The following is a 27,766-nucleotide window of genomic DNA, read 5'->3' as shown; positions in this document are numbered from 1 at the left end:
ACCGGTCTTGCTGTTTCCTAGCCATACGCTAGCACAACCAGGAAGCAAATTTGGAACCATAAATCAGATTGACGAGTTGAATGGGTTTTGTAACTGAATTGTTAAGATCCAGTCACACTGACTTCAAAAAACAGTGGAAGAGGATAAGGGCTTTGGTGTTTCCTTAGGCTGGGAAATGAATTTAGGGCTGACTGTCCTGGGAATGGCTGAACGGTCACTAGATGCCCATCAGGCTGTTCCTCGTTAACACCACTGTTTGCACCTCAGTCTCAAATGCAAATCTTGTTTTTCCCCTTGTGTAATAGTTGAAACATCTTTTGGGAGAAGTGGTTCCAAAGAAAGAACATTGCGCTGCTCCAGGGGCAGCTTTTTTATTACCAGAGATCTTCCAGGTCTTGGAGACCTCTTTCACAGCTGGGGACAGGTGGACATCCAGTTTTGGGGGCTGTTTTTTCCCCCACGCAAGGGGTGGGGTAAAGAAAACCCTAGAAGTCTGGGCTTCCTGTGTCAACTGAGAGAGAAGTTTAACCACAGAGCACGAAATGCTTTACTGATGTATTCTTTTGTTTATACACACACAGGAAACACAAGTACCCATCACAGAAACATTACCATTTCTTCATTTAGAACATTACAGCCAAAGTGGAAGGAGTGTTACAGAGGACACAAACGCTCTGCTTGACCATTTTCATGTTTTTACTGTTCATTTCCTACTACCCCAGCACACGGGACTGGCAGTCACCAGTGAATCCCTCTGTCTCTGTATTGCTTTATCCCAGGAAGGTGAGGAGGAAAATGCCTACGGCTCGGCCTGCACTTTGGCAGGCCATCTGTGCTTCCACTCACGCACCCTATGTGCTGCAGACAAAAATCCTTTTCTCATACGACATAAAAATGTCAGTGGTTGTACACACTAGAACAAGTTCACCTGTCACGGAAATCTGAAATTACCAATGTTGCTACATCAGCTGTGAAGTTAAACAGTAAGGAGTGGACCTGACCAGTACACGAGAACACAACAGAGTTGGAATACGTCACTTTCACGTGGTCACGCAACCAGGACTGGACAACAAAACTGCGCTTCATTTAATGGAAGAATCCACAATCTCCTGATAATCCTGTCTTCCTAAATTCTTCCAGGACAGTTTATAACACGCGAGAAAAAAAACACTAACCAAAATAACTGCTCCCCCAATGAGATCATAAGTACCTGGGAAGATGCGCAGCACGATGAGCTGCAGGACCATGGCGATGACTATCTCCAGGTGCTGTACGGTGCTGACCAAAGCGGGATGGAACTTGCTCAGGGCGTAGTAGACCCCCAGGAAGGCTGCCGTGGAGCAGAGGCAGATGGCAAGGAGATAGCTCCAGGTTTCTCCATCCAGCGGGACGATTGGCTCCTGAAGCACGAACATGGTGGATGCTCCCCACACGGTTCCCGTCCAACTGAAGGTGAACAGTGCTGTCCACATGCTGATGTTGTCTTTGATTGACCTGTAGACTATCATGGAGAGAGCAGTGGTCAAGCCCGCCATAACGGTCATGGTGTAGCCAAAAGCTTCCTTCCAGGTGCTCAGCAAAGAGTTTTCTTCCTTGACGATGTTGGGGATCATGACCAGACAGACACCAAACACGCTGCCGACGACAGTAATTATGTCTACATAAGCCATTCCTTCATCCACCAGTAAAAAAGCCAAAATGGCACTGAACACTGTAGTGGTAGCCCTCCACATGATGGTCCCATTACTGGGGGGAACTATGGAGAAGGAAGTGTAAGCACAGGTAATAGAGATAACGTTGCAGACCCCGTAGAAGAAGAGCCGGAGTCTGTACCCTTTGGGGCCAAAGGGCGGCTCATGGTAATAACACACAGCGGTAAGGGACAGCACCTGTAGGACCGAGCGGATGAAAATCAGCTCTAGGGATGGCACTTTGGAACGATCGGAAATTAATCTCGTAATTAGAGCCACGCATCCATGAGCCACGGCAGATCCAAAAAGCACTATCCACATTTTCCTCGACTGCAGTATATTTCCTTCGGGAAAGTTCTGGAAATGCCCCATCTCACTGGCTTTTGGTAGTTGTGCTGGCTGGAGCTGGGTGTCTATCGTACCAAAAAAGGTCCTTCCTCTCTTTTTCCCATCGCTCAATAGTCTTTTTTTAGGGTTATCCTCCATAAATACACCAGTATCTTCATTACCATCCTCATATCCCTCTTCTCCTGGCTGGGGATAATGAGAAGTATATTTTACCGTTACCGTGTTGGGATGAATTTTCACTCGCTTTTTGACTGGGTATTTTGGGGAAGATGTATCCATTTCCTCGAAGGAACGTCCTGGTCTTGAGGAAAAAAATGGGGATGCACTGTTATCTTTTTAGGTAATGGACAGGGAGAAACTCATTAGTATGCACATGCTGCTAGTGTTTACAAGCTATTTTTATGAACCAAGTCCAAGTACCAGTACGTTGGTTTTGGTTTTGCTTTAATTTTCCAGTCTGCTACTGCTAAATACCTTTGATAGTCAGGCCATTTGGATCTCCTTAAAAGCCAACTACAGAACTTCACTTTAGTCACTAATTTCTGAAAATAACATACATTCTCATTATGTTAGGGTGCATAATGTTCTTGTATATTCATATTCTAAGAGGAAGTTCTCTTGCTAAAGCTTTTTGGATGGTAAATACCCTGTAATTATGAATTATATGTACTGTTAATTGCTTGCTAATGTTACAAGATTATGGAAGAAGTTTGGCAGGAGGAGACGACATCCTTGTTTGTAAACTGACAGAGAACACTGCAGGGAAACTGGGAGGATCCCTGAGCAAGTCAGCGTAGTACCTGAACAAACAACAAATTTTGTAACAATACTTTTACAGTGTTACAAGCTCTTTCTTCTTTTCACATCTTATTTCCAGTCATTGATTTTGCAACAGATTTGTTTTGCAAGTCTGAATCAATATTTAGTTATTTATTTCACATAGAGAAAATTTGGAAGGGCTGATCCAGATGACTAACCAGGCCTCCCGCTGGCAGCCAAGGCACAGGTGGGTTTACAGACACCCCCGCAGCAAGACCACCCCTCCACCTCCTGCTGAAGGTCCACTTCACACCACACAGCAGCGTGAGCTCTCCCCTCAGTGCCTCTGTTGGTGCACCCTGTGACACACAGCAGCGCACACAGCGCCGCTTGTGTCACCGTGGTGGCATCAGCCTCCTGAGGCGAGCAAACAGTCCCTTCATGGCACCTGCTCATCAGCACAAGCACTTCTTTGGCTTTGCTGTTGCAGACACGTGCAGGGGGCTCACAGGGAGTCCCCCTGTGGCCCGGACCCCCTGCAGCTCTCCCCCGAGCGTGCCATCACTGTCCCCAGGCCCAGGATGACAGCACGGCATTGGTTTATCAGAGGCACAGGGATGCCACCAAGATTACTTGGTTGTGCATGGTGCCCTCCACCACCAGCCCTTCCAAATGAAGCGGCAGCAAGGAAAATGTAATCTGCCTTCTACGAACACCACTGTGTCCCAGCAAATAAATATAATTACCTGCTCTTGAGAGGTTCAATTCCAAGCCCGAAGGGGAAAACACCTTTCTGTCATCTACATCTTTGTCCGGATATCTAAACAGAAACAGCAGATGCTCTGATACCAAACAGAACGGGTTACAATGACATTAGCACAGCAAGTAATACTCAAGGTAGGCACAAAATGTTTTGATTGTTGTTCAAAGTTGAAAATCTGAGACACACGCTACCATGCCTAAGAGGCTGTGCTCCTGGGGAACTGGCAACCCCAGTGCATCATTACGGAAAAGATAAAAAGAAAGAAAAGAGCAAGCAGTCGGTGTAACCTTGCTAAAGCCACTCCAACCATCTCTCAGAATTACTGGCTGAACTAACCTAAAGAATGAATGGTGGCTGGTGAGTGTGAGGTTCCTGCAGTTTAATAGCAAGAAAATGTGATCATCCCATGCCCACCATCCTGCCTCACTGCCTTTGCAGAGGCCAGGATGCCCTGGAGGACCCATCCTCCTGACCCAGCCACCAGGAGTCCAGCCCAGCGCTGCTGGTCACAGCGGTTTGGTCTCTCCGGTGCCTGCAGGGGACAGGTGTGGAGAGCACTGCAGTCCCTGTGCACAGGGCAACTGCACCAGGACAAGGCAGGCCCCGAAGGTGTAGGGCCACAAGGGAGAGAACAATCGGGCTATGAACAATCGGGCTGTGGACAATCGGGCTGTGGACAATCGGGCTGGATGCACGACAGCACATCCTCAGGGAGACACAGGGGCGGAGCCACAAAGCAAAAGGCAATGTCAGAGCAGGTGCCAGAGCTCTTCACTGAAACGCTTCTGTCGGGGCCAGGCTCAGCCTTGGCATTTTCTCCAGCCGTAATCTGCCTCAGCCAAAGCACTGCCTGTGCCTAGCTGAGGAAAATAATTTACATAAGAATGGGACAGGCTTCCTCTCTCCTCAGGGACTGAGGGTTATTAACCCTTTGCTATATCCCAGCTAAACCCTCGCCTACTTCTTAGAGGTGGAGTGAGTGAATCTGGTAGGGACTGCGAGGAATGGGAGAGGGGCAGGCCCCAGTCCCAGTGCTGGAGCAGGCGGCAGGGCCAGGCTGGACTTGCACAAGTAAGCGAGGTATCCTGGGGCACCACCTTACTCTTGCTTTGGCAGGCTACACTCCTGGCCTTGCAACACCTCACCAAAGCAGAGATCAGTACATGTTAAAGGGGTCTGAGGGCAAGAAACACCTCTGGCTACTCAGGAAGCCTTCTGCTAGCACTCCTCCTGCGCACATTGCTGCTGCCAACCCTTTTTAAGCACAGATCAACTGACAAAATAAACTGTACGACTAAATGCTGGAGGGCTCCAGAGCTTCCATTCACACACAGTGTATGTACGGCAAGAAACCTGAGAAGAAACAGCTGAAATGCCAAGGAGAGAAATAAAACAAACAAACAAACAAACAAACAAAAAACTTCCAGAAACGTAAGCCAGTCTTATCATCTACTACTTTTTTTTTTTTTTTTTTTTTTTCCTTAAGGCAAGTTGTTAATTTCAGATTCTTTTAACAGGCAAATGCAAAATGAACTGAATGAGGCCAGGAAGGCAGTGCCCCTCACATCACAGCTTTTCCTACCTACTGTTTCCATTGTGTTTTAAATTCACAGTTCTGCCTTGTCCTCCTCCCCACATCTTAAAATTAAGACCTTCTTGATCTCCACAATGTATGGATCAGGGACAAAGCATGAGGAAAATAATACAAATGGTGCACAACTGGCATTATTATCAGAGCGGCAGTGAATCCAGACTGTACAACCTCAGTCATCTCATTAAGAAACAGATGAGTACATGCTGCAACTATTGGCTCATGGAAAAAAAAAAGGAAAAAAAAAAAAATAAAAATAAAAAAAGATTTCTTACCATGAGCATATCATGCTTTCTTTCTTTTCTCCTGAGGTTAGATTACATTTTCTTCCAACAAATAATAAAAAAGGGAGTAGAAAAGAGACAACATGCATTTGCAAATTTAGTACTGGACCTGTGTAATGTATTCAGGGATCTCTCTGGAGGAAAACAATAGATCATGAGCACATAACTCAAAATGGCTGTCCTATACAGACCCAGTGTTTCCTTCAGCACCGTGAACACTAACAGTTGGAAGGTCTGGGGACCCGAAGGGCAAACAGATGAGGCATGAGAAAGGCAGGAAATGAGAAGTAACAAAAAATAGCAGGAGTGCTTAAATCGAAATTTAATTTTCTCTACTAAGCAGTGAATATATGACAAGTGTCATGCCATCTCTCACACAGGACATTTGTTTGTACTCTTTGGTGATCTTGCTTCTCTTAGCCATCAAGAATTTCAGTTCGGTGCATAACCCAAATCCATGTTTGTGAATCCTCAGCACAAATGTAAAACAAATGGAAGGTAGCACAGCCTGTGCAGAAAACTTGCTGCTTCTCCTTCTGCTGATTCCTTTTGTGGAGATCACAGGAAGGCTTTTTGGTTTGTTTGTTTCCCTTTGTATCTGGAAACTTAAGATGGTTTATTTGCATGTTCTCTGAAAAATACAATTTGATTTCGAATCCAATTTAATAGAGTGCCAACAATTAAGTACTATGTCAAATTCTCATGTCATATAACGAAACAAACACTCCTAATTCAAACGACAACTTGAGGCGCTCATTTAAATTGGCAGCTCTTGGACATCGCCGGCTGTCAAAATGCGAACTGGTTTCCCATGGGTGAACACCTGATCACAAGGGATTCAATAAACACTACAGATCGCTAATACAACACACTCCACGAGTTCTTTAAATAAAAAGGCAACCTGCTGCAGCCCCCAAAGCCCTGCACAGGGGGGTGGGCACCTGCAGAGCCACACGGCCGTGCGCCGCTCCCCTGCCCAGGGCTGGGAGGCTGGGCTCGCTTCTTGCCCTGCCTGAAGGAATTAAGCCTTCGAGGTCTGTCTGGTGGTCATAACCAATATTTTCCAATAAACGCAGCAAAACAATCTCGAGTTCTGCCGGATCTGGCCAAATTCAGCCAGCCACCTGCCAAGCCGTCACGAAGGGCTCGCAGGCAGGGCAATTGCCGTGCCCCCCGGAGTCAGGAACAAGCAGCCAGCCCTCCCCACGCCCTGAGGTGCGGGCCCGGCAGGTTGTTCCTCTGCCGCTTCTGGGGGAAAAAACAAAACAAAACAAAACAGAACTGAATCCTGACAGACTCAGACCGCGATCGTCGCGACTGTCGGCGGGCCGCAGGCGGTGCCTGTCAGGGGCTGGCAGCCGCCCCCGTCAGCGCCCCGCAGGACGCCCCCGTCACCCCGGCGGCTCCGTTACCTGCCTCACCTCGCGCCTCCTCCGCAACGCTTCCCTCCTGCCCACCGCCCGCCGGCGTCCTCCCGAGCTGGCTCCTTCCCGTTCCTCCCCGGGAGCAGCGGCACCGCCCGGCCCCGTGGCCCCGAGCCGCCCTCAGCCCGCTGCCGCCTCCCGACGGCCCTGCCGGGTGCCCTCAGGGACAGCGGGAGGCCGAGGCGCCGTGAGGCAGGGCCGGGGCCATGCCTGCGGCACCGCCGAGCGGCGTGACGGGGGCACAGCACCCGCACGGCTGCGGCCCGGCGGCGCCAGGCGGGGTGAGGGAGCGCGGTTGTGTGCAGCGGGACGGGAGTGGCGAGCGGGCTGTGTGTGACAGGGGCACTGCGGGGAGCCTGTGGTGCTTATGCACGGCGGCGAGCACCGCGCACGGGGCGCGGACCGAGCCCGCAGCGCCCAACGCGGGGCTCGGTGAGGGAGCCCCGGCTGTCAGGGGGCCCCCGCCCCGCCTCAGGCCCCGCCCACCGCCGTCGCCATGGCGACGCCTCACCACCCCCCCCCCCCCCCCCTTCCCTCCCCTTCTTCCCCTCCCGCCCGCACGCGCGGCGCACGCGCGGCGTTTGCGCGCGAAAGACGTTTGCGGCGCCGCGTGCCCGCCCCGGCCGCGCCCCCCCCGGCGGGCGGGAGGCAGTGGATGGAGGGGGGGGGGGGGCGAAGCGCGGGGGGCAGCGGCGGCGGCGGGCGGGCGCCAGGGGGCGCCGGGGCTCCGGGCTCGGCGGCGGCTGCGCCATTGGCGGTCGGAAATGCCGCCAGATGGCGGTTTAGGATTGCGGCTCCGCTGAGCGCGGCCCCCGCCGGCGCCGCCGCCGCCGCCGCCCCGGCCCCGGCCCGCACCCGCCCGGCCCCGGCCGGCTCCGGCGCTCCGCGGGGCTCCCGGGGGCGCCGCCCGAGCGCGGCGCGGCCGCGGGCCGAGGTGAGCGGGGCGCGGGGCGGGCGGGCGTCCGCGGCGCCGATCCAAGATGGAGGCGCGAGGGGCGGGGGCAGCGGGCCGGGGCCGCTCGCTCGCTCGCTCGGTCTCCGCGGCGGCCGGGCCGGGAGCGGGCGCTGCCCGTGCGAGGAGAGAGGCGAAGGGGAGGGGAGGGGAGGGAGGCGGCGCGGGGCGGGGCGGCTCCTGCCGGAGCGGCGGGTCCCCCGGGCGCGGCGCTCTTCGCCGCCATCTCATTGTCCCCGCCGGGGCCGCCGGGGGCGCGGGGCTGGGCTCGGCGGCCTTCCCCCCCCCCCTCCCTCCCGTTACGCCTCCCCCCCCCCCCCTCTCCCCGCCGCCACCGCCCGGGCCTGGGCGCCGCGCCCCGGGGCTGCGGGGATGCTCGGGCGGAGCGCGGGTGGCGCTGCCGGGGCCGCGGGCGGGGAAACTCGACGGAGCCGCCGGCAGCCCGCAGCCGGCCCGGTTCGGCCCGGCACGGCCCGCGGGAGGCCGGCGGGACGGCGCCTGGCTGGCGGCCAGGGGCGGCGGGGGGGACCGGGGGCGGCTTGGGGCCGTGCCCGGCTTGTGGGGGCGGGAGGCCCCGGGAGGGCCCCTGGGGACACGAGGCCCCCTGGGGACACGAGGGAGCCCCCCCCCCCCAGCCCCCCGCTGCGGTGTCACGGAGCGGTGGCACCGGGGTGATGCTGGGGCTGGGAGATGTGCCCGGGGTCAGAGCCCCGCCGGGGGCTGTGTGGGGGACGGGGAGGTCCCGAGGGGCTGGGGGGGTCCCCAGCCGGCCCCCGCCTCGCCCGGAGCTGCGTGGGGGCCTTCGGGGAGAGCTGCGGCCCCGGGAGCGGGGAGCCGTGGCCGTGGAGCACAGCAACGGGACGTGGCTGCCGGCGTTGGTGTCAGAACAACTTAGTTTCCGCTAGCAGCGTGAGCTTAATTAAACTCAATCGAGCCGCTTGATGAGTATCGATGATGTGTTCCGCACAATTTCGTGGTACTTCTGGTTCCGTAGAGTTAATCTGGTCGTCGCCTGTAAGAAGTTGTTGAGGGACAAAAAGCCTTCTCCAGGTTACAGAACGAAGGCAACTGTGCCTGCGTTGTCTCATGTGTTTGGTACGGTGGATGACATTACCGGCTGGGTTCAGGCATCTTAAGGCTTGCCCAACTTCCCCGTGTTATTACACCAGAGATAGGGGTGGTGTGGATGAAGGATTAGTCCAGATTTTCCAGATCCAAAGGAGTTTTTGCCTTGCGTAGTGAGCTTTTGCTCATCTGTAGATAACGAGGTCATTGAGTGAGTATTTCAACACTATAATCCATCAAGCAATTTGAAGAAATCACTGGACAAGAGCCTACATGCATGTTTTCCACTTAAAGGTGCCCTGAGTATGGGAAGAAGTTCTGAGGAGCTGGAGTCTGGTTTATCCTTTCTCTCTGGCTCTCCCATGATCGCCTTTGGTGGATAGCCCAAGAAAGTTCTTGTGGTGGGTGCGAGTTTCTCCTGAAATGGCCAGCCAGCAGTGTGGTGAGGCAGCAGGATTCGCTGGGGAGCAGGGCGGAGAGGCTGACTCCGGGGCTGCGATTAGGCTGATAGGACTGAATTGTTACCAGTTGCTCAATACAGGGCGCTCTGGTGAAATTCTTGGTCTCCACCGCCAATGGACATGCTGATGGATTTACAGCGGTAGGAGGGAGCAGTGAAAAATGGTGCTTTCCTGAAGCTGAATGGACAGTTAGGGCCAGCTGTGGAGGTTCAGAGCACCTCTGCTGAAACCGCTGAGCTTAAGGACCGGAGCACGTGGCAGCTGGCAGCGCACGGTGTCCCGTGGTTCCTCACCTTTTACAAATGTGCTGAAGTTCACTGAGGCTGCATTTATGGCCAAACTTCCCCACGCAATATACTGTGGATGGAAGTTCTGAGAGCAGCTGGGATCCTCGTCTCAGAGCTTTACAGCTGAGGTCTCCGAGGTTTTAGGAGATAAGCTGCTATCTCTGTAGCCTGCCATTCATATTGCACCAAGTTTTATGTAACGTCTACTGAAACTGCTGCGCACCTTGTGATAGCCAAGAAGGCTCGTGAGTGTTATGTATTTGGATGCATTGGTGGAATGAGTTACTCAGGATGTTTAGGAACTTGGTGGGTGAATATTCTTGATTTGAAAAAATGCTTGCGTAAAGAAGAACGTGTACCTTGAGCTTGCTTTCTTGCTGTTTCCCTTTGTTGCAAGGACTTGCTGTGATATGAGGTGGCTCAACATTGGCATTTTAAATATAATTTTAGTAGGCAAGTGAGCCTGTGGGAGTGTAAAGATGTGGTGGGAGAGAAACGCTTAATTGTGATGACTTACTAAGAAAAGTCCTGTTACTGGGATAAGAACATGTCCTTAGCATAGCATTTGTAAATTGTTTTCTAGCAAAATGCAAAAAAGATTCCAACGTGCTGCCAAAGATTTGAAAGCACTAGCTCTGTAAACAAGGCATACCCCAACCAACAAACTTGGCTTCTTGTCTGCATAAGCTGTGCAGGGACAGCAGAGTGAGTTTTGATGCGGTGCTATTCCTGAATGGGTGGCTGGCATCAGAGATTTGGTTTGCCCAGCTCTGCACCTGGACGCTCCCCGAGTGTTTGGGTAAGGCTCTGCCTTCTGGTGCTTGAAGCCAAAACTGAAAGGCGATGCTGGAGCTGGGCACTGAGATAAGGATGCACCTCATCTAAATCTGACATACTACCACCCGGATTGGAAATGGCAACCAAAATTTGTAAGATACTTGGTGATTTATTCTATTTTTTGACTTCTGGGGTTTTTCCTCTCGTCACTTGTTTATCATGCGGAGCTCTCATGCTCCCCTATTGCAAGTTCCCATCTCCGCCTCATTTGCAGTGCAGCTGTGTTCTCTTGGTGGCTAAAAATAGAAGGTGTAGAGTTAGTTCTCTTTCGTAGAAGGGAAGGAGAAATCTTAGAAAGTTTGAGTTCACCAGCAGATAATTCTTGTGTTGTTTCTGTTCAGGGCATCGAGAGATGCGCTTTGTTCTTCTTTATTCTTTAGTGTTTTGCATTTCCAAACTGATCTCACTTTGTAGGTTTGGGTGTTGAATATGTGATCAGAAAGCGAAGACCTTTCTTTGTTCCTCTAGAAAATAAGAACTTGAGAGAACATTATTATAACCCCATGTTGCAACTTTCAGTGTGAAAATATGCTTCCAAAAGCAAGTGTGATTTTTGGGAAGATTTTTTTTTTTTTAATTTTAAGGTAAGCACCACCTCCAGCTGGTTGAAGGAACCAAGGAGGAGTTGCAAAGGGAAAATTCTATCCATTGTCTTCTGCCTTAGCTCTGACTTTGTAGCCATTTCCTAAGATCTGACAAGTTCTGTTGAATATCTGAGTACAGGTAATGGTTTCACCGCTTGACAATCTGTGTGTACCGTCTGTGGGAGAACACCGAGGGATTCAGGTCCTTCTGCTAATATTAAAGGAACTGCACTCCTGGTTTTAATAATTTTACAAGCTTTTTTCATTTACATCTCTGGAGGAAAGTTTGTAAAATGCTTTTAATAATAACTGTATACTTGAAATAGCAGGATGACTCACACGATAGATTTGTCAGGTTATCTTTATTGATCCCAAACGATATTGTGTGCCCTATTCTGAAATGTAAGTCCAATCTAAACTTGGTGAATTTGGTAATTCCACTTTCATTTACACAAATGTCAGAACCACTTTATTTTGGAAGAAAACATCCACCTTGCAAGTATGGGTGATGCCGTACCTGGTACTGATGGTCCACATACATTTTCCCCCTCAAGCATTCAGGCCCCCAGCTTGTACATGTGCAGATCCAGAGTGCTGCCCAGCCCCAAGCTGCATGTCAAGGGCTTGTTCCATGGCTACGATGCTCGTCCTGCTTGGGATGGATTTGTAATCTGTTTTAAAACACGTAAAAAGGCGTGAATTAAGAGCAAGAGGTTGAATTGTGAGGCCTCGCCTCCCTCAGCTGAAAGGCGAGCTGTTTCGGGTGGTTCCCAAAAGTAATGTTTTACTAGAAAGCAGCGTGAGGCAACATGCAGCCAGCATGTGTTCCTTGCTGTGCAGGAGTTCACCAGAATAAGTGCCATTTATTCTATAAATAAATCAAATGAGCCTATATTCTGTAACTTTCCACAGAGCAGACTTGTATTATATTGGCAGGTTAGCCGAGTGAAAACAACATTGACAGATTGTTCGGCTTGTAGGAAAAATATTTCCTTGTAGAGGTGCACGGGAACAGACCTGTGCGTCACAAGCGTTTCTAAATTCCAAATGTTTGCTACGATGAAAAAAATCAAAACAATTCCTCTTGGACGCATGCTTCTTTAATAGCAGAGGACAGCATGTGGTACTGTTTTTTGGAACAGAAAAATCAAATGACAAGCTGAGAACTGCTCTCCCTCCCCTTTTGAGGGTTAGAATCCCATAGGAGCAGGAAGATACCAATGCGTTAGTGCTTAAGAGTGGAAAATGCAACTGCCATTTATAAATACTGTCATTTATTTTGCTCTCTACTGGTTTAATCTCTAGAATAGCTTCTACTAGCTGGTCTGTGGCTCTCTGGACTGTGGCCTCACAGAGTGTTAGGTGGGAAAAGAGGCACAGTTATAAACTGCCCAAGAGTAAGCACCGCTTCAAGCAGCAGAATTTTTGAAGGCTGTTTTGAATCTCCATTACGTGGCTTCTTTGGTGTCTGATCACGTAATCTTGCTGAATGTAGCAGGAATTGGTCTAGAGGTTGAAAATTAGGGATAGTGTGAATTAGAGGAGAGAACAGCGAGCACAGGGTACGCGTACAGAATGCATTGGTGTAGGCCTGTTTCTGTAGGATCACAAGGTCAAATTCACAGTTGTGGTGATACTGTAAAATAACATACAACAAAACAATACAGTACAGGGCATGCAAGTTGCTGTCAGAACCTCCTCGCTGATGGTGCTGAAGTCTGCCTGCTTTTGACTGCTTCCAAACTGCTTCTCAGCTGTCTTTGAGATGTGTTTTGCTGTATATAATGCTCAGAGAATGAAAGTGTGAGTGAAGATCAAAATGGTAAGGACATCTACCAAGTCTTCTGAAGGACTTCTCTCTCTGAAAGACTGACGTTTCTGATCCTCTATCCTTTTAGGTACAGATCACGGTTTGTTTTTCTTTGTCTCCTTTCTATTCCACAGTTCCAGGTGTCTTTCTTTATCTCGTTGAGGCTCATTCTATTTTAGCTCTAGCTGATCGTTCTACTTGCATTTATGGAAGTCAAATTCACTGATGTGTCCTTCCTCATCCTTCTAAAAAGGGCCAGAAGAAATGGTGTAATTTCTGTAGGTTTGCTTACATCTCCTGCCTTTCCCAGTTGTGGACAGTCTTTTAAAAATATTTTTAATAAGTATTGTTGCTGTAAGCTCTATTTGGACCAGTGTTTTCTGTCAAAGTGGTTAACACGGAGCTGAAATTTTCTTTACCTGAAACACATTTTCAGACAATTTTTGGATACTAATTGTTACCCTTTTGTGCAAGGTGCTGGGTGCATTGAGAACCTCAAGAGGAAGAGATGTTGAGTACTGTATTTCACTTGACATGGCCAGGCTGAACGATGGCAGTGCTGCCCGTTTGGCAGACAAAAGGATGGTAGGTTGGACGTGAGGACGTGCAGGCAGGTCCCATCGAGTGTCCCAGTGTTGAAGTGGAACGAGCGGAACTCCCTGAGTGGGACGGAAGGAGGGTCTCTGTTCCCGCAGCCTGCCCGGTGACTTGAAGACTTGCTCTCTGTTGCATTGAGTGGGAGAACGCAGGCAAGAGTTAGTCAAATTTTAGGTGTAACCTACGTTACTGGCGCTGTCAGAAAAGGAATGGAAACAAAATGCCCTGCTTCTGGCTTTTTTTTTTTTTAACATGTGTGCTTCAAGATCATACTGTAATACTTATTTTTCTTCCTCAAAGAAACCAGAACAAGCTGTGTTTGCAAAGGAAAGATTTTACACGTTTCTGTTGCTGTGTTTAACTGCAGAGCACTGGCATTGTGGAATGAAAGCACTCGTGGGTGGTTCTTGTGCACAAACCTTAGCGCCCGAGGTGACTGTTGAATTGTGAACCTCTTATCTTGGGGTTGAAATGTTTGTTAATGTTGTAGCCATTAAAGCTGGTAAAACAAACTTTTCTCCTTGGTATGCCTTACTTTTATGATTTCTTGTTACTGCTTGTGTGTCAGTGTCCAGGTAGAAAGTTCAGAGGGAAAATAAAAATATATTTGTGAGAGAAGAACCAAGGGAAGCAAAAAGTCACGCTTAAAACAGGTGGCTGGCCGTTGTAGCTGCCCTTACTTCCTAGACACTTTTTCTCCAGGCAAACAAATTGTTATGAAACTGCTGAAACTTGGAGTAAAACTACTCAAATCCTTCAGAATATTTTCCCAGAGACTTCTACCAGGACTTCACCCGTGAGGATCACGGGACCTGTTGCAGGAATGTTGTTGTTCACCGTTGTCCATAGCCTTTGTGCAGAACTTGCTGTCTCTGCCAGTGCAGTGCCAGCATGTGCCACCTGTATCTTCTGTAGTAAATTCTGAAGCACTGCTAGGTTATGCCACTGATGTAGCTGATTTTATTGTGAAATAAGCAGCCAAGAATAACCCTTTCAGATCTGACTTGCTCGTAAATTTTTTTGGCAGTCAGCTCCTTTGTTGCATCTCCCTCAAACAACTTCCTTGACCTAAAGTCATGCTTTGATAACACCCACATCTAGAGTTTAACTATTGTATCTGCCTTTGTCCTGAAGGCAACGTGTTGCTCCTTTGTAAGTCGTGTTTGTATTCAAGCTTGTGGCAAAAGATAATGACTTTCTGTGAGGGTAATCACAAAAAGCATTCAGTGCGGGGGACAATCGGAACTGATTTGTAGTTCCCGGGTTCCGATCTCTGCAGCTACAGGGCCGGTGAATGCCAGTAGTGCCATTGCTGTCACAAAGCATGACTGCTTTTACTTAGGTTGTTGGAAATTGGAATGCGTGTGCAGGTTCCCTGCTACTGGCAGGGACAAGCAGGACACAGGGAGAAGCTTATGGGATATACAGTTGAACAAATGTGTGATTGAAGATCATGGGAATATACAAAAACGTTGACTTGGGGCTAGCCAGAAGAAATAATTGTACTGTGAGCTCCTTTTGCACCAAATAGAGTGACAGGGATAAACGGACTAAATTGTTCCCATTGCATGCCTGTGGCTGCTAGTAAAGGAAGTACTGTGCGCAGTAACTACAGCTCCAGCTGTGTTTAAAAAAAAAAGTTATCCTTTTTAATCTCTGTTCAAGCTATTGCTAATATTTCTTGCATGTTAGGCTCTTTCAGAGGTGACTCAAAAGAAGAATGTGTCTCAGGTTAGTTTAAGAACCATTCTGTCCTTCCTACAAGCTCCCGTGGCTGAAGTTACTGGCAGAGTTCCCTGAAATGGAGGCTTACGTTGAGAAGACAAAAAGTTGTGGTGAAGAAGGGGAAAAAGATACCGGTAGAAGGTTAGAAATGATCTGAACATCATCTTTCTTTTGCTAACCTTCCCTTTATTATTATTTTATTTTTTTTGCAGCAACAAAGACCAAAACTTGTAGACACAAAGAATGACCGTGTTTATGTTTTTCGTAGATGTAGGTTCAGGCAGTTAGGGACGCAGCTGCTGGTGGTTAGTTCTTGTTGTTGTTGTTTTTAATCCTAAAGGGGAACTTTGGTTATTGCATTGTTGTAGATGGCTCAGATGAGCATGCCTGTGGTTGGGATGGGTATTGTTAGGCAGTTCTTCAGATCTCGTTTCCAGCAATATATGCCTCTGACAAATGAACCATTCAGACTGGAAATTCCTGTATTAGGCTCTTAGCTGCAAACTGAATGTTTTTGTTATATTCCAACAACAAAAAAATCAAATTAATTCATGAATATGAGATAAAGGAAATTTTGTGGCCATGGTTAAGTATGCTTTTTTTTTCTCCTTAAGTATTTCAGTGGGAAAATGCTGCTGAGTTTTCATGCTTCGGAGTAAAAACCTGTAACTGACCTTTCTGTGGCTGTAGTGGGATAGCTGCAAGTTGGTACTTTAAAAAAAAAAAAATAGAAAATCTGTAGTAACCAGTGTATAAGTACCTGCAAAATAGTAACTGGTAGCTTAGTAGAGACCATAAGACATATTCTTTGTAGTAGATCTGCTCTCAGCAGATCTCACATAAGGAACAGATTGCATATGTCTCATTGAGAGTAACCTGCACCATATCCTTCCAGCTCTGTCATGGACAGGATTTTGACAGACATCAGTCTGCTACCGTGTAAACACAGGCCGTTCCCTGAACACCAGACCATCTTAAGCATAACTTCCAGGGTTTGCAAACCAGGCTTTGAGTTCTTTGTCTGCTGTCATAAGGTTGCTAAAAGGCAGATCTTGCCAGTTGGGTATCTTTTGTGCTGTGTTCACATTTCTTCCAAAGCATGAAAAGTTACCGAGAACTCAAATAATGAACAAATGTTTTTCCTAACTTTGTTTAGGAAAGAACATTTGTTTTGGCTGAAATCTTCCAGAGCAACTTAAATTGACACCAGCACGGGAAAATTAGTAAAAATGAGCAGGAGATTTTAGTGCTTGGGCAGCTTATAACATTATAGTGGAATGAGAAGGAAAAGAACAACGTAAGCTACTTCTACCCTTGCCAAGGTCAAAATTGTTAGTGCTTCAAAGTGCCCTTCAGAGGTGAGCAGAAGTGTCCACGTATAGAACTTCTCAATTTTGCTGTGATGCATCTTACACCCAGGCAAGACGTCAGTCTCCTGGGGAGCAGTTTGGTGACTTTGTTGTATGGGTGTCGTGGCCAGCAGGGCTCTCACTAGTGGAACCCAGTGACTCCGATGCTATTTTTTTTTCTCTTAATTATAAATATCCTGATTATTTGTGATGGCAAAAAGACGGAGATGCCTCTGCACTCTCCATATTCTGTTCCTTACAACCTTTCTGCCTTACTCCGTCTTACAAGAATTTTCCTGTATTGCCAACACAGATTTAGCCTTGCAGTATGTTTTTCCTTGAAGACCACTGCCCAAAATGTTGAATTGGTTAATAGTTTAATGGTGATTTTGGAGCCTTCTAGCAACTAGCTTGCAAGTAGACATATGCTATTGTTTCATCTTGCAATTATTTTCCTTTAGAAGCCTTGATTTGTTTTTGTAAAATTGCAAAGTGTTTATCACACAGGTGACTTCACCCTCTAATGGGCATGTTCTAATGTGAGAATATATTCTATAAAGATTTTTTTTTTTTTTTACTTTTGTGGTTTTATCTGATGAAAGAACTGGTCTTGGGGAGACTATTAAACTGTGTTCATATCTAGTTATCCTTAATATTTTTACTGTTTTTGTTGTTGTTGTTCATTGCTGGAATCCCTAGCCACGTAACTCTAAATCCAAGTTTATGTTGTGCTTACAGCTACGGAGGGATGTCAGAAGTGTAGTGTCCTGAGATCTCTATCCAGTCATCCTTTTACTGTAGGAAGGAGTTGCACTAGAGCAGTTATTTACTTTTACTTTTGTGGTTCTGCCTGGGCTTTCTTCGTTCCTGGAAGAACACAGAGCAACAACAACAAAGGATGAAGAAGGACCTAGAGTTAATCCTTTGGTCTGTCTCTGGGGGAAGATCATTTACAATATTCTTGACAGATGCTCGTCTAATCTCTTAATTGCTGAGAATGCCACTGCATTTCTTAAGCAGCTCATTCCAGTGCTTTATATTCTTGTTGCTTGATGTTTTCTTAAGGTTTAACTGACAGCCTTTGCAGTAAGTGTTGCTTTCTACTTTGTCATGTCCAGCTATTTCTGATGTACCTGGATGTATCTGAGCTGTCATTTTTCCCTTGATCTGTTCTCTATCACTGGTTGTGTGCCTTTAATTTCCAGTTCTTCAGTGTTTCCTTGCAGATCTTGTTTCCTTGTCTTCTGATCCAACTCACTGCTTTGTAGACTCTCCCCTATCGGTTCCTATCTTGAAGACTGGAATCCCAAACAGGGCATCCTGCTTTAACACTGAAGGCTTACTAGCGCTAGGTGGATTGCTCTCTGCTTATATATTTTTGGAGTGTTGTGCACAAGGCTCTGCTGCTCGGTTGTTTTCCTTTTGTTCACCCTTCGGTGTAATGCTTTGCAAGCAATCCAAGTTTGAGGTTCTGCGTTAGCCCCTACTTGGCTGCATGTCTGGGTTCACTGTTGGTTTCTGTCACTCAGAAGGGCACATTCATCCTCCTCCCAAATGGAGGAGTGAAAGGCAGGGTGGGAACCAGTATGGAAAACAACTGTCACCAAAACAAATGGGTGTTTGCCCCTCTGCGGAAGCAGCTTACCCTTTGTGGTTAGCAAGATGAACAATATAAGCCATTTCTTGGCTTCTTGGCTGATGTGTTTGATCAAACAGGAGCTGTGGCTTTCTTCCTTGCTCCTGTCTAGAGCACTAGGACTTGCCTTTTTGATGCTGTTGCCTGATGCAGTTGTCTGTTGTCATTTGATTAGCTGCAGTCTTCAATATTCATGAAGAGTAGTGAAGAAAGAGGCTGCCTTGTTTGTTCAGTGTTAAGCTGTTGAAAGCCTACGTGGAACATTGGTTTCTCTACATCCTTTGATTTCAAATGCTGTTTTTTGTTACTGTAAAGTGGTACAAATCCTTATGACTACCTCTGACAATACAGAAAGAGGATTTACTTTTTTTTTTGTGGTGAAAGTATAATAGCAGCTTTCGCAGGAAAAGAAGGAAAGATGGGAAAGTAAGAAAATGTATGCCAAAAAAGTGTAAAAGTGATATATTTAATGTGAATGTAATTTCTGGTTTTTAGTTTTCCTCTAAAATTTGTCCAATCAACAACTGTCTTCTAGCACTGACTATATTTGCAACTTTGGTTTCTTTCAGGCTGTAGGTATACTATTGTATACTATTGTACCAAGAGGTGTTTTGGGCCTTCTGACTAATCTTTTAATTATCATCTAATTTGCAACATTTATTAAACAACTGTTTGTATCCCTGCTTCTTCAAATAAGAGTATCTGTATCCTGTCAACATGTAATCTTCAAAGAGTTAGTTCAGACATAGATATGAGTTGGTACTATAAAATATCATGTCTGTGATGATTTTGAGGCATAGATTTCATGCCTTTTTGATTATTTTTGAAGCTGTCTGTTAATGTGTTTTACCAGCTCATTTTTCTTGGGACTATTGGTAGGGGCAGGATGAAAATTTAGAATTGCAATGAGACTGTCTTGTGGTTTTTAGGTTTTACTGAATTTTGTTCATTCACTAGCTTTATACAGATTAACATGCCTGAGGGTTTTTTGGTGCTTTTTTTGTTCTCGATTAGTGTTGTCCCACCTCTTTTTTTTTTAGGTGGCAATCACTGCTATCACCTCTGCTGCCCTCCTGTCATCCCAAAGTGTTCGCTTTTGACTGATGAGCCTCCATTCCTTGCACCCTTGTTGCTGCTGCCTCCACAAGCAATTTGGCTCCTGCTTGTTGGAGCACAAGGTCATCTGCCTGGCAGGGCTGAGGGGTTGTTCCAGGCCATGCCTCTGGTAGGGAACAAGTGCTCTGTACGGCTCTCCTAACAGAATGGGTGATACTGCTTGTTTCACCTTGCTGCTACGATGCTATCTGTGTGTGCTGAATCATTAGTAGCCACTACGCTGGCTCTGCTTTTCTGGAAACACTTGGAATGAATTTGAAATTCATTAGCATTTGGGTTGTCAGCAGATGAACAAGTCTTCCAGTGATGGAAAATCTAAGGTGGCAGTGATCAAAGAAGCTTCCTCTTGCCCTGTATGTCCTCTGTGTGCTAAACTACAGCTCCCTGGCAGTGCTGGCTGTATTTTGTTCTACTTTTTATTTGGTGGTGGCTGTCAGTAAAGGCATGTAGCAAGACAGGTATCTCTCTGCAAGTCAGGGAGTAGTCTGTGGTCATATGTATAATAATTGTGATACTGAGGTTTGTCTGGAGGTAGAAAGGTAGCTGGCACTTTGCTCCTGTACTTGTGTACCAACCACATTCTTACTGCGGCTGTCTGCATAATGGAGCCTGCTTTGTTCTGTAATTGAGCATTTTCCTAGGTGTAACAGTGTATAGTGCGGGTGGTTTCTCAAACAAATGGTTTCTAAACTCACCTAGTTAGTTTGCTGTGAATATGGATTTCTTCCCTGTTGATGTGACTGGCTGACCGTCAGTACTTTGTTCTTCAGAAGTACCACCTCGTAGCACCCACAATTATATCGCTTACCTTGCCGATATTTTTCATAGATTACAGGAGGAACCTTTGAGAAGGTCAATCTCTTATCCACCTTCCCTTCTAAGAGCTCTCAAATATCCACGTCAAAACCAAGTCAGCTGCTTTCCAATTCCTTGAGAGAGTGGTGTTGGATGTGTGTGAGGTGCCTGAGCTCTACGTGTTTACTTCAAAATCCATTCAGTCTCACTGCCGCCTTTGCTCTGGTTTCACTATTTTCACCATTCTGCCAGTTTCTGTTCTGCTCTGTTCAGACTAAGTAGGGTTTTGAAGACTCTGTTCCTTGTTCAAGTTCCAAACCTGTTTCCTGCTCCTCCATAGCAGTCAAGGAGTCTTCCGCAGTGGCTGTATATGAGCACTCCGTCAAGAGAATTGCTGGGATTTTGTTTAGTTCTAAAGCACAAAACAAACAAACCAACCTTTTGTTCATGTCATTAATTTCACTAACTCGTAACTCTTCTTTACCTAAAACAAAGAGATAAAGAAAAAGAAAAAGCAGGAATAGAGTGGAACAAGAGCCAGCTGGAAGCAGAAGCTAAAAGACTACATATGGGGTATAGCAGCTTGAATCAGGATTTCTTGCCTTTGACAGCAAAGAACTGGATGCTTCGGTGTTAGGAGCGAGAGTCTCACCAGCTAGCCAACAAACTGATTTGCCCTTACGGTGCCTACTCACAGCATGAATTTCTTTTAGATGTGAGGGATTCGTTTTCCCCCATAACTTGGGGTGGGGTTGTTGGACAAAGGCGCACAGACTCTGCTCAGAGAAGAGATCAGAGGCTTCAAATGCTGATTTTGATATTACCTTGTAGTGACTGTAGCTTGTGGATTTCAGGAAACTATTTTATACCTGCAGGCCAAAATTTACTATACGTAGCACTGTCTTTTCCATCTCCCTCTAAGGCAGCCTAACTTTAGCCAAGTCATCATCGGTCCAAGACTTTGCATGTAGAGTAAAAATTAAATGTGTAAAGGAACAGTCAATAATAAACATCCTTTTACATATTCCCATTTGAATAAAATGAAGTTTTATTTATTTATTTGCCTCCTAGTGAAAAAGATAAACACCTTACCTCCTTTGTATTTATTTACCTCCTTCTTAAAAAGAAGAAATAAGAAAAAACAAAACCAACTGTAAAACGTGTTCAGGTTCCAATTTTTCCAGTGAATTAGTCTCATTCGGTTTTCTTCTTTCTTCCTTTGGCAATTAATCTGATAATCTCTTTCTCCTAGATCACTCTCCTGGTGTTTGAGTAAGGTCAATAGCTACTTAAAATGACAACCTTTTTTCAAGTGTGTCTGCCAAATTGCATTTTCATGTTCAGAAGTATCTTCTGCCTTCAAAGAAAACAGGGATGCTCCTCTTACAGCAACCTTAACGGTTCCATTTCTGCTCATTTGTTTTAAAGAATTAGTGGCTTTTGTACCCATTGGTGATTAAACTTTTAAAGGTTAAAATACAGGAACTTCTTAGCTTTACTCTTAATGCTGGTGAGGTGTTTTTAGCTTCAGTATGGGAAATTTTGACGCAACTGAAAACTGGCTCATTTTGCTTTCTCTTAATCTTTCCAGCGTATCTGAAACTGGAAAATAGCTATGTTGACAAGCAATTAATTTGAGTGAAATATGGGGACTAAAATGTTGAAGAGTTCCCTGAATTCTGTCTGCAAAGGAAGATTTGTGTTGGGGGTGCTTTGCATTGTTGGACTTGGCTAGCATTGTTCAGATGGTTGGCATTAAAATGGATTTTTCTTTAAAAGCTGCAGTAACCACAAGTTCTATCACACTGAAACAAGCCTTTGAAAATGCTAATCTTTGGTCAATTGATGTTTCTGTGGTGACTGCCTGTGTCTTCTGCAGGCAAAGGAGTGAGTTCAGTCTTAATACAGCAGAGTAGCAACCTAATTACATTGCTTTAATGTGAACTGGCGAATGTGCTAGAAAAGCATATGAAGTTTGTAATAGTAGCATCCTTTTTTCCTGACCAGTCATCTAATTGTTAGTTGGTACGGTATGAGTCACGGCGCTGTGAGGTTTGGCTGTTCCTGTGACCCAACACAGGTAAGAGACTTCAATTGCAGCCCTCTAGGGGACGGAGAACTGGATCGATTTTAAACTGGAGTTGTGTGCTAGGTGTGTCATCAACTTGTAGCACAAAGCCTGTAAGAAAACTACTTATGGGTATTAATGAAACGAGCCAACTTAATAAAATGCTGTCAGATCTAAAATTTCAGTTTGCACCATTGAAGACACCCGATGTATTGCAGTTGCATTTCTTGTCAGACTTGCTGGTGATACTCCTGCCTACAAGGTTATGTCCTAATCCTATTTTTGAATGGTGCCTGCAAAAATAAAAGGCTTTAGAAATGAATTTCATACCTTTCTCTTGTATAGATATCAGAAGGAAAAAAAAAGGCATAGGAAGAAAGCTCAAATGCAGTAAAACCTAGTAGATACTTCTAATTTTTTTTTCCTAAATGTATCAAATGGGCAGTTAATTGTATGTTCTGTGGGAGTTCTATGTTCAGGAGTTCTTAATCCTTAGGAAGGGTGTGATATTTTCAACATGTGTATTTTAGAACACTGAGCACTTGCTTTTGGCATACAAAAAAGTCCAGGTTTCATGCTGTAGGTAAGACAGGTGTCTTCCTGCAAGAATGGAAACGCAGAAGTGATTCCGGAATTCTTGGAAAAGAGCAAGAAACCTATGGGGTGTTCATTCAGAAAGGTAATTTGTGTCTTCAGCTATATTAAGATCAAACTTAGGAACACTTTTGATGAACCTAAAAATTGCTAATGGAAATTGCTCTGGAGTTGCACAGCTTCTGAAGCACCCATTTCTCTCTTGTTGCCTCTTCCAGCCAGGTGTGAGAATGCCGCTGGGCAATTCTAGTGCATGTGTTCTGGTTTGGATGTGTCTGGAGGCTTTGGTTATGTTGGTAACATGTTTTGCTAGTGGTTTTATAAAGGCCTGTTAAAGAAGCATGTCCATACTGAAAAGCATTATTTAGCAGGCAAGGTATGACAATGGAAGAATGCTGTAATAATGGTAGAAAAGGCTTTGCTGAGTCAAAGAATTAAAGGTATGATTTCTTACCTTTCCTCCCAGTCATGGATTCAGAATCGATTAGGGTAGTACTAGATGTGAAGTATGTAATTAATGATGAAAGTGGCCTCAAGCAAATGGGGTGGTGTTGAACAAGAACTGTATCATGAAGCAGGGAGGTGAGCTCAACCACATTAAATGGGAGAGAGAACCTGTCGCATCTGCAGTGTTAAAAAGCTGTTGTAGTATTAGAAAACTGCAGTGGTGGCATACTCCAATTTAGAGTACTTAGCGTAAAAATTTTGAATGAACCAATTAAGGGTGTTAAAATGGCTGCAATAAAATTTGAATATTGAAAGTTTATAAAAGCTCTAAGCAGTAATTAAGGATGCTATTTTAATTTATAAAAGCCATTAAAGTTGAGCGAGGAAAAATCCTGCCGCAGCCCATGAGGGTAAATGTAAAAGGAGAGTCTGCTTTGAAATTCTTGTTATAGTCTCTGTTGGATTTAGTTAAATAGCTGTGAAACACGAAGCTAGGCGATTTTCTTCTCATATGTGGTATAATTTGTGATATACTCATGTCCTTGCTAAAGCTGGAGAAGATGGTCCTTGGCATGTTTATCTAATTTTATACTTCAGTTGATAAAGGGATAAGAAACTAGATTTTTTTGTCTGCTCTGTATCTTCTGAGATTTTTCCACTTTAGAGCTGCTGAAATCACAGTTGAAATAAAAATTATGCTTTTCTGCCTAATCAAGCAGCTTCCTCATTTTTAGCTGATGAAAGCTTTTTGGCACCTTGTTCTCAAGCTATCCTTGCCATAGCTGTCAGGTTACTGCTGCTTGTATAGTGGCAGCTCCCTGAAGGAAACAAAGAGGAGCTCAGTGTAGGAGCTGACTCCTGGTGTGCCTCTGGTGCCTGGACCTGCTCAGCCAAGCAGCAGGAGAAGGTCCAAGCTGCCTCCTGTTATGATCAACCTGCAAAGCTTTGGGTAAGCTCCAGCAGTAGCCAAGGAGCTAGAGGGAAATGAGGAAAGCTCTTCGGCAAGAAGTTCCCTAGTTGCACAAATTTCTTCGAAAGTTCGTCAAAACCTGTAGATGGTTATTTTGAGTATTGAGTTGCATCATGTCACCTGGAAAGATATTTCTCCAAAAATGATTTATACCTGTGGTTTTGAGCCACCTACCCCCTCTCATTCCTTGCAGTAAGGCAATTATTTGTCTTTTGTGTGTGGTGAGTTAAGTAGAACAAGGCCTTTCAGCTTTGTCACTAGCTGCTTTATAACTGCATTCCACTATTCCATTGATCATAATCAGGATTTTTCATTTACCTGTTACCAGGATGAGCCCATTTTTTTGCTGAATTGAGGATGCTCTGTGTATAGCAAGCTCATGCTTACACCGTTCAGAATTTGGGCTGCCGCAGTAGAGACGTATGTGGGCAAGCAAGTTTGAAGGGTAAGACTAAGGCAGATTACAGGAGCTAAGTTTAGCTGAGCAGTTGGTGTAAGCACTGTTACCTTTTGCCAATAATGAGAAGTAATTGAAGTTCTCTATCAAGCTCTGAGCTGTTCTAGCTCACTGTTAAAGTCGGGTGTTTCCTAAATGAGGTTTGAGCATGCCCATTCCCTCCTGTTGAAACCCGAAGCAGGAGAATTGCTGTTTTGTCACTGAACAGATAATTCTGGAAATGTTTTCGTTTGCTTTTAGTTACTCTGAAGTTTATACTCCCTGAATCTTCCTTGAAGTATTTCTGAAAAATAAGGCTATTAATTTAGTTGGCTTTCTGTCAAATTAAAGGGAAGGGGCTTTTTCTTGTTACACGTAGCTGTATAAGTGCATGGTTATTACCTTGACTACTCAAGTTCTTCACAGAATAGTACCAGTGCTCTTAGAGCACTTCTTCTTGTATATATGATTGCATTGATGCGATCTTCAGTGCTCCTCTTAGGAGGAATGCAATCAATAGGATACTTCAAGATTTCTCAGAACAGACTCAGAATCAGATAGAATGTGAATATTAATATGTAAAAAAATATATTTAAAAATGGAAACTTTTCCTCTGGAAGTGATTGTGCTGTTGGCTCATTTGGGAGACAGAAATGACTTGTACTGGACCAGGAGGCTGCCTCTCGTCCTGCATCCTTACAGTTGTTCATTAAGCTGACTGCGTTCGTCGATAATTTCTGCTCGTACCAGTGCTTTACAAGTGCCTATCTAGGAAGTCATAAACAGCTTCCTTTTCTCTGAGATTATATTCTAGGTTCATAAAAGCCACTTATCATTCAACGTTTATTTAAACAGCAAAACAATTCGAAACGTCCTGGTTACGGAAGGTCAGCAGGGAAAATGACTGAAGCTAAGTGTGGCTGTGTTACTGTGGGTGAGCTGGAATAGAGTGGGGCGTTCTCTGCATCCGCAGCTGTCCTAGGTTCTTGGTACTTGCCCGGGCATGGGGAGTCTCTAAACCTATGATGCTGAGCTGTGCTTTTCTTATGGAAAGTCCAGGCATTTACTTTTAAAGGCTGTGGTCTATTGAGTACTGGAGAAAGAAAGGAGTTGGTTTAAAATCTCTCTTGGAGGAATAACTGCATTTATCATAGCAATTTATTATTTTTCTATTATAAGACACTCACTGAGAGATTTATTGTAACTTCCTAACTGCCCTCTATTCAGGGAGTGTAGTTTTGTGGGGTTAGACATTTCTAAGTACAGTTTGCTAGGTAACGATGCAAAATCTTTCTGATGGTTTTCATGGATGTTAGCTGTGTTTGCAGTGGTCTTTAGATTTATCAGGTAGATTTTGAATTGATACCAGCTGAGGTAGTGAAGTGCTTTTGGGTCTTAAACTTCCTGAAGAGTTACCATACCCTGTTTCATAACATATAACCTCATAACTTTTCCTGAGGTTGTAAGGTAGTACAGTTACAAGAAAAAAAATGCTTGTCAACTGGAAACAATTGTTTGTAGTTTTTCCTTTCACTTGTTTTTGAGCCCTTCCTCTCCTCTACTAAAAATAAAAAGGCTAATAACTCAGAAGGGTAGAGTGATAAGCACTAAATTCTGTGTCAGTAAAGCTGTGGGATATTTGAAATTGTTTCTTTTTGACCTGTGTTGAAATCTGGGAGACAGTGAAACAAGCATTTGAAGTAAGGATTATCCATTAGTTCGTGCACGGAGCAATCAATCCTTTAAAATAACCCTTCAGTACACGTCTCATCATCCATGTGTATTTCAAACGCTTTTAAAATAGCAATGGAGCCTGGAGATTTTTGGTGAATGATATGCTGCTTGGATGGAAAAACAAGATTTTTGCCTGTTGTTTCCTGGGGAATTTCTCAGCTTTTCTTGGTCTACGTGATTTATATCTCCATACAGGCAATTTGATGTCCTGTTTGGAAGATTCATGCTGCTTGGTTTGGTTTTCTAAGGCAGTGAGGCTTTGCAACTGTGTCAGGCACTGATGTCCTTGTCAGAACAGCAGGGTGTGCAACCGGGGACAGACAGACAAGCAGAGGGGCATTGGGAGGGCTGTTACAGGAGCAGGACAAGAAGCGTTGCTGTTCAGGTTGCTTTTTATATTAATTTTTGGTCTTGAGTTGCTTTGAAATAGGGCAGGGTTCAGATTTTTATGGTAAGGCATCACGTGGTATGTTAATGTATGAAAAGACTGAGTTGCTGCGTGCATCTTTGGAACACAGTGGCCAATTTTGATTGAAATTTGAAGGGGTGAGGTGAGGAAAGAGAAATTCCTGTGGTTTTCTTGAAGGTTAGATAGCTAGATAGAGTTACTTTGTTAATATTAATCTCCCTTTCCTATCCCTCTCCTACCCGCTGCCCCTAAATAAAAGCAGCAGCAGGATCTAAATTATTTTGTGCACCCTCACTAGAATTTGTGCAGAGCTATAGGACAGCAATCTGTTGAGAACCAGGCATCTTTTCCACTGCTTATGAAACTCCTGGAAAAGACAAACACAAGGAAAGCATAAGTACACAGAAGTCTCGGTTGGACAAACACTAAAAAGAGAACTCAAATGAGTCAGGATGGCAACACGGATTTTTGAGTCCCTAATTCCTGAGAGCAGTAATAATGTTCTTACTCGTGAAGGAAATCTTGAACACAGGTTAATACAGAGCAATTAAATTCTTGGGAAAGAGAGCAGAAAAAACAATAAATGCATCAATACCTTCTCATCAATACCCTGTGAAGTAGTTCATCAGATTTTGTTTCCCACTTTATGGCTGAAGATGTGTGCTCTTGCAAATTCATTTATTTAAAGTAGGACTGCGCTTGCCTGTTCCAAAGCCACATAATCCACTTAGGGCCTTGACAGAGAGAAATCCATGAACAAGAGCAAAATACTGTTAGATGAGATTTTCCTGTTGTCTGGGGGAGGAGAGTTTGCCTGTTCACTCTTTTTCACCAGTGGTTAAGGCAGTTCTCTAAAGGGAAGGGGGTGGTATGCTCACCCTGTCACACAGAGGCAGCAAGTGGTTGCAGGATGGGAATGCACATTGATCAGTGCACTGGGGAATAAGGTTTTATTCAACTTAATGCATTTAAAAATTTGAAATGTTATGGAAAAATATTTAAATTTAGGAAGTGCTTCATTTGCTTTAAGTTTT

General features: G+C 45.4%; 2 protein-coding genes across 22 annotated transcripts in view; one reads left to right on the top strand and one right to left on the bottom strand.

Annotated features, from left to right (window-relative positions):
• Nucleotides 1-523: 523 nt before the first annotated feature.
• Nucleotides 524-7,216, bottom strand: SLC35G2 (solute carrier family 35 member G2). Of its 15 annotated transcripts, none has more exons than XM_068692803.1 (4): nt 6,849-7,000; nt 5,428-6,684; nt 3,545-3,640; nt 524-2,340 (listed from the first exon to the last, which is right to left on the bottom strand). In XM_068692803.1, exon 4 carries the CDS (start codon nt 2,316-2,318, stop codon nt 1,083-1,085), a length of 1,236 nt encoding a protein of 411 aa, XP_068548904.1. In that variant the 5' UTR covers nt 2,319-2,340; nt 3,545-3,640; nt 5,428-6,684; nt 6,849-7,000; the 3' UTR covers nt 524-1,082. The 15 variants fall into 15 exon arrangements, with proteins under 15 accessions (XP_068548904.1, XP_068548907.1, XP_068548912.1 ...); XM_068692806.1 differs by having other exon boundaries at nt 5,428-6,067; XM_068692811.1 differs by having other exon boundaries at nt 3,545-3,618; nt 5,428-5,478.
• A 386-nt stretch (nt 7,217-7,602) lies between these two features.
• STAG1 (STAG1 cohesin complex component) overlaps nt 7,603-27,766 on the top strand; it is a 178,315-nt gene continuing 158,151 nt past the window's right edge. For 2 of the 7 annotated variants that reach the window (XM_068692785.1, XM_068692779.1), the window contains exon 1: nt 8,232-11,185. The gene's annotated coding sequence lies outside the window, so the exon portion shown is untranslated. Of the gene's footprint in view, nt 7,795-8,224; nt 11,186-11,225; nt 15,320-27,766 lie in introns of those variants that run through there. The other 5 variants (XM_068692780.1, XM_068692783.1, XM_068692784.1 and 2 more) reach the window with 5 other exon arrangements.

The sequence above is a fragment of the Anas acuta genome, chromosome 9 (genome assembly GCF_963932015.1).
Source record: "Anas acuta chromosome 9, bAnaAcu1.1, whole genome shotgun sequence".
Taxonomy (NCBI): Eukaryota; Metazoa; Chordata; class Aves; order Anseriformes; family Anatidae; genus Anas; species Anas acuta.
The sequence above is the reverse complement of the archived record's forward strand: the minus strand, read 5'-3'. Positions and strand labels throughout refer to the sequence as shown.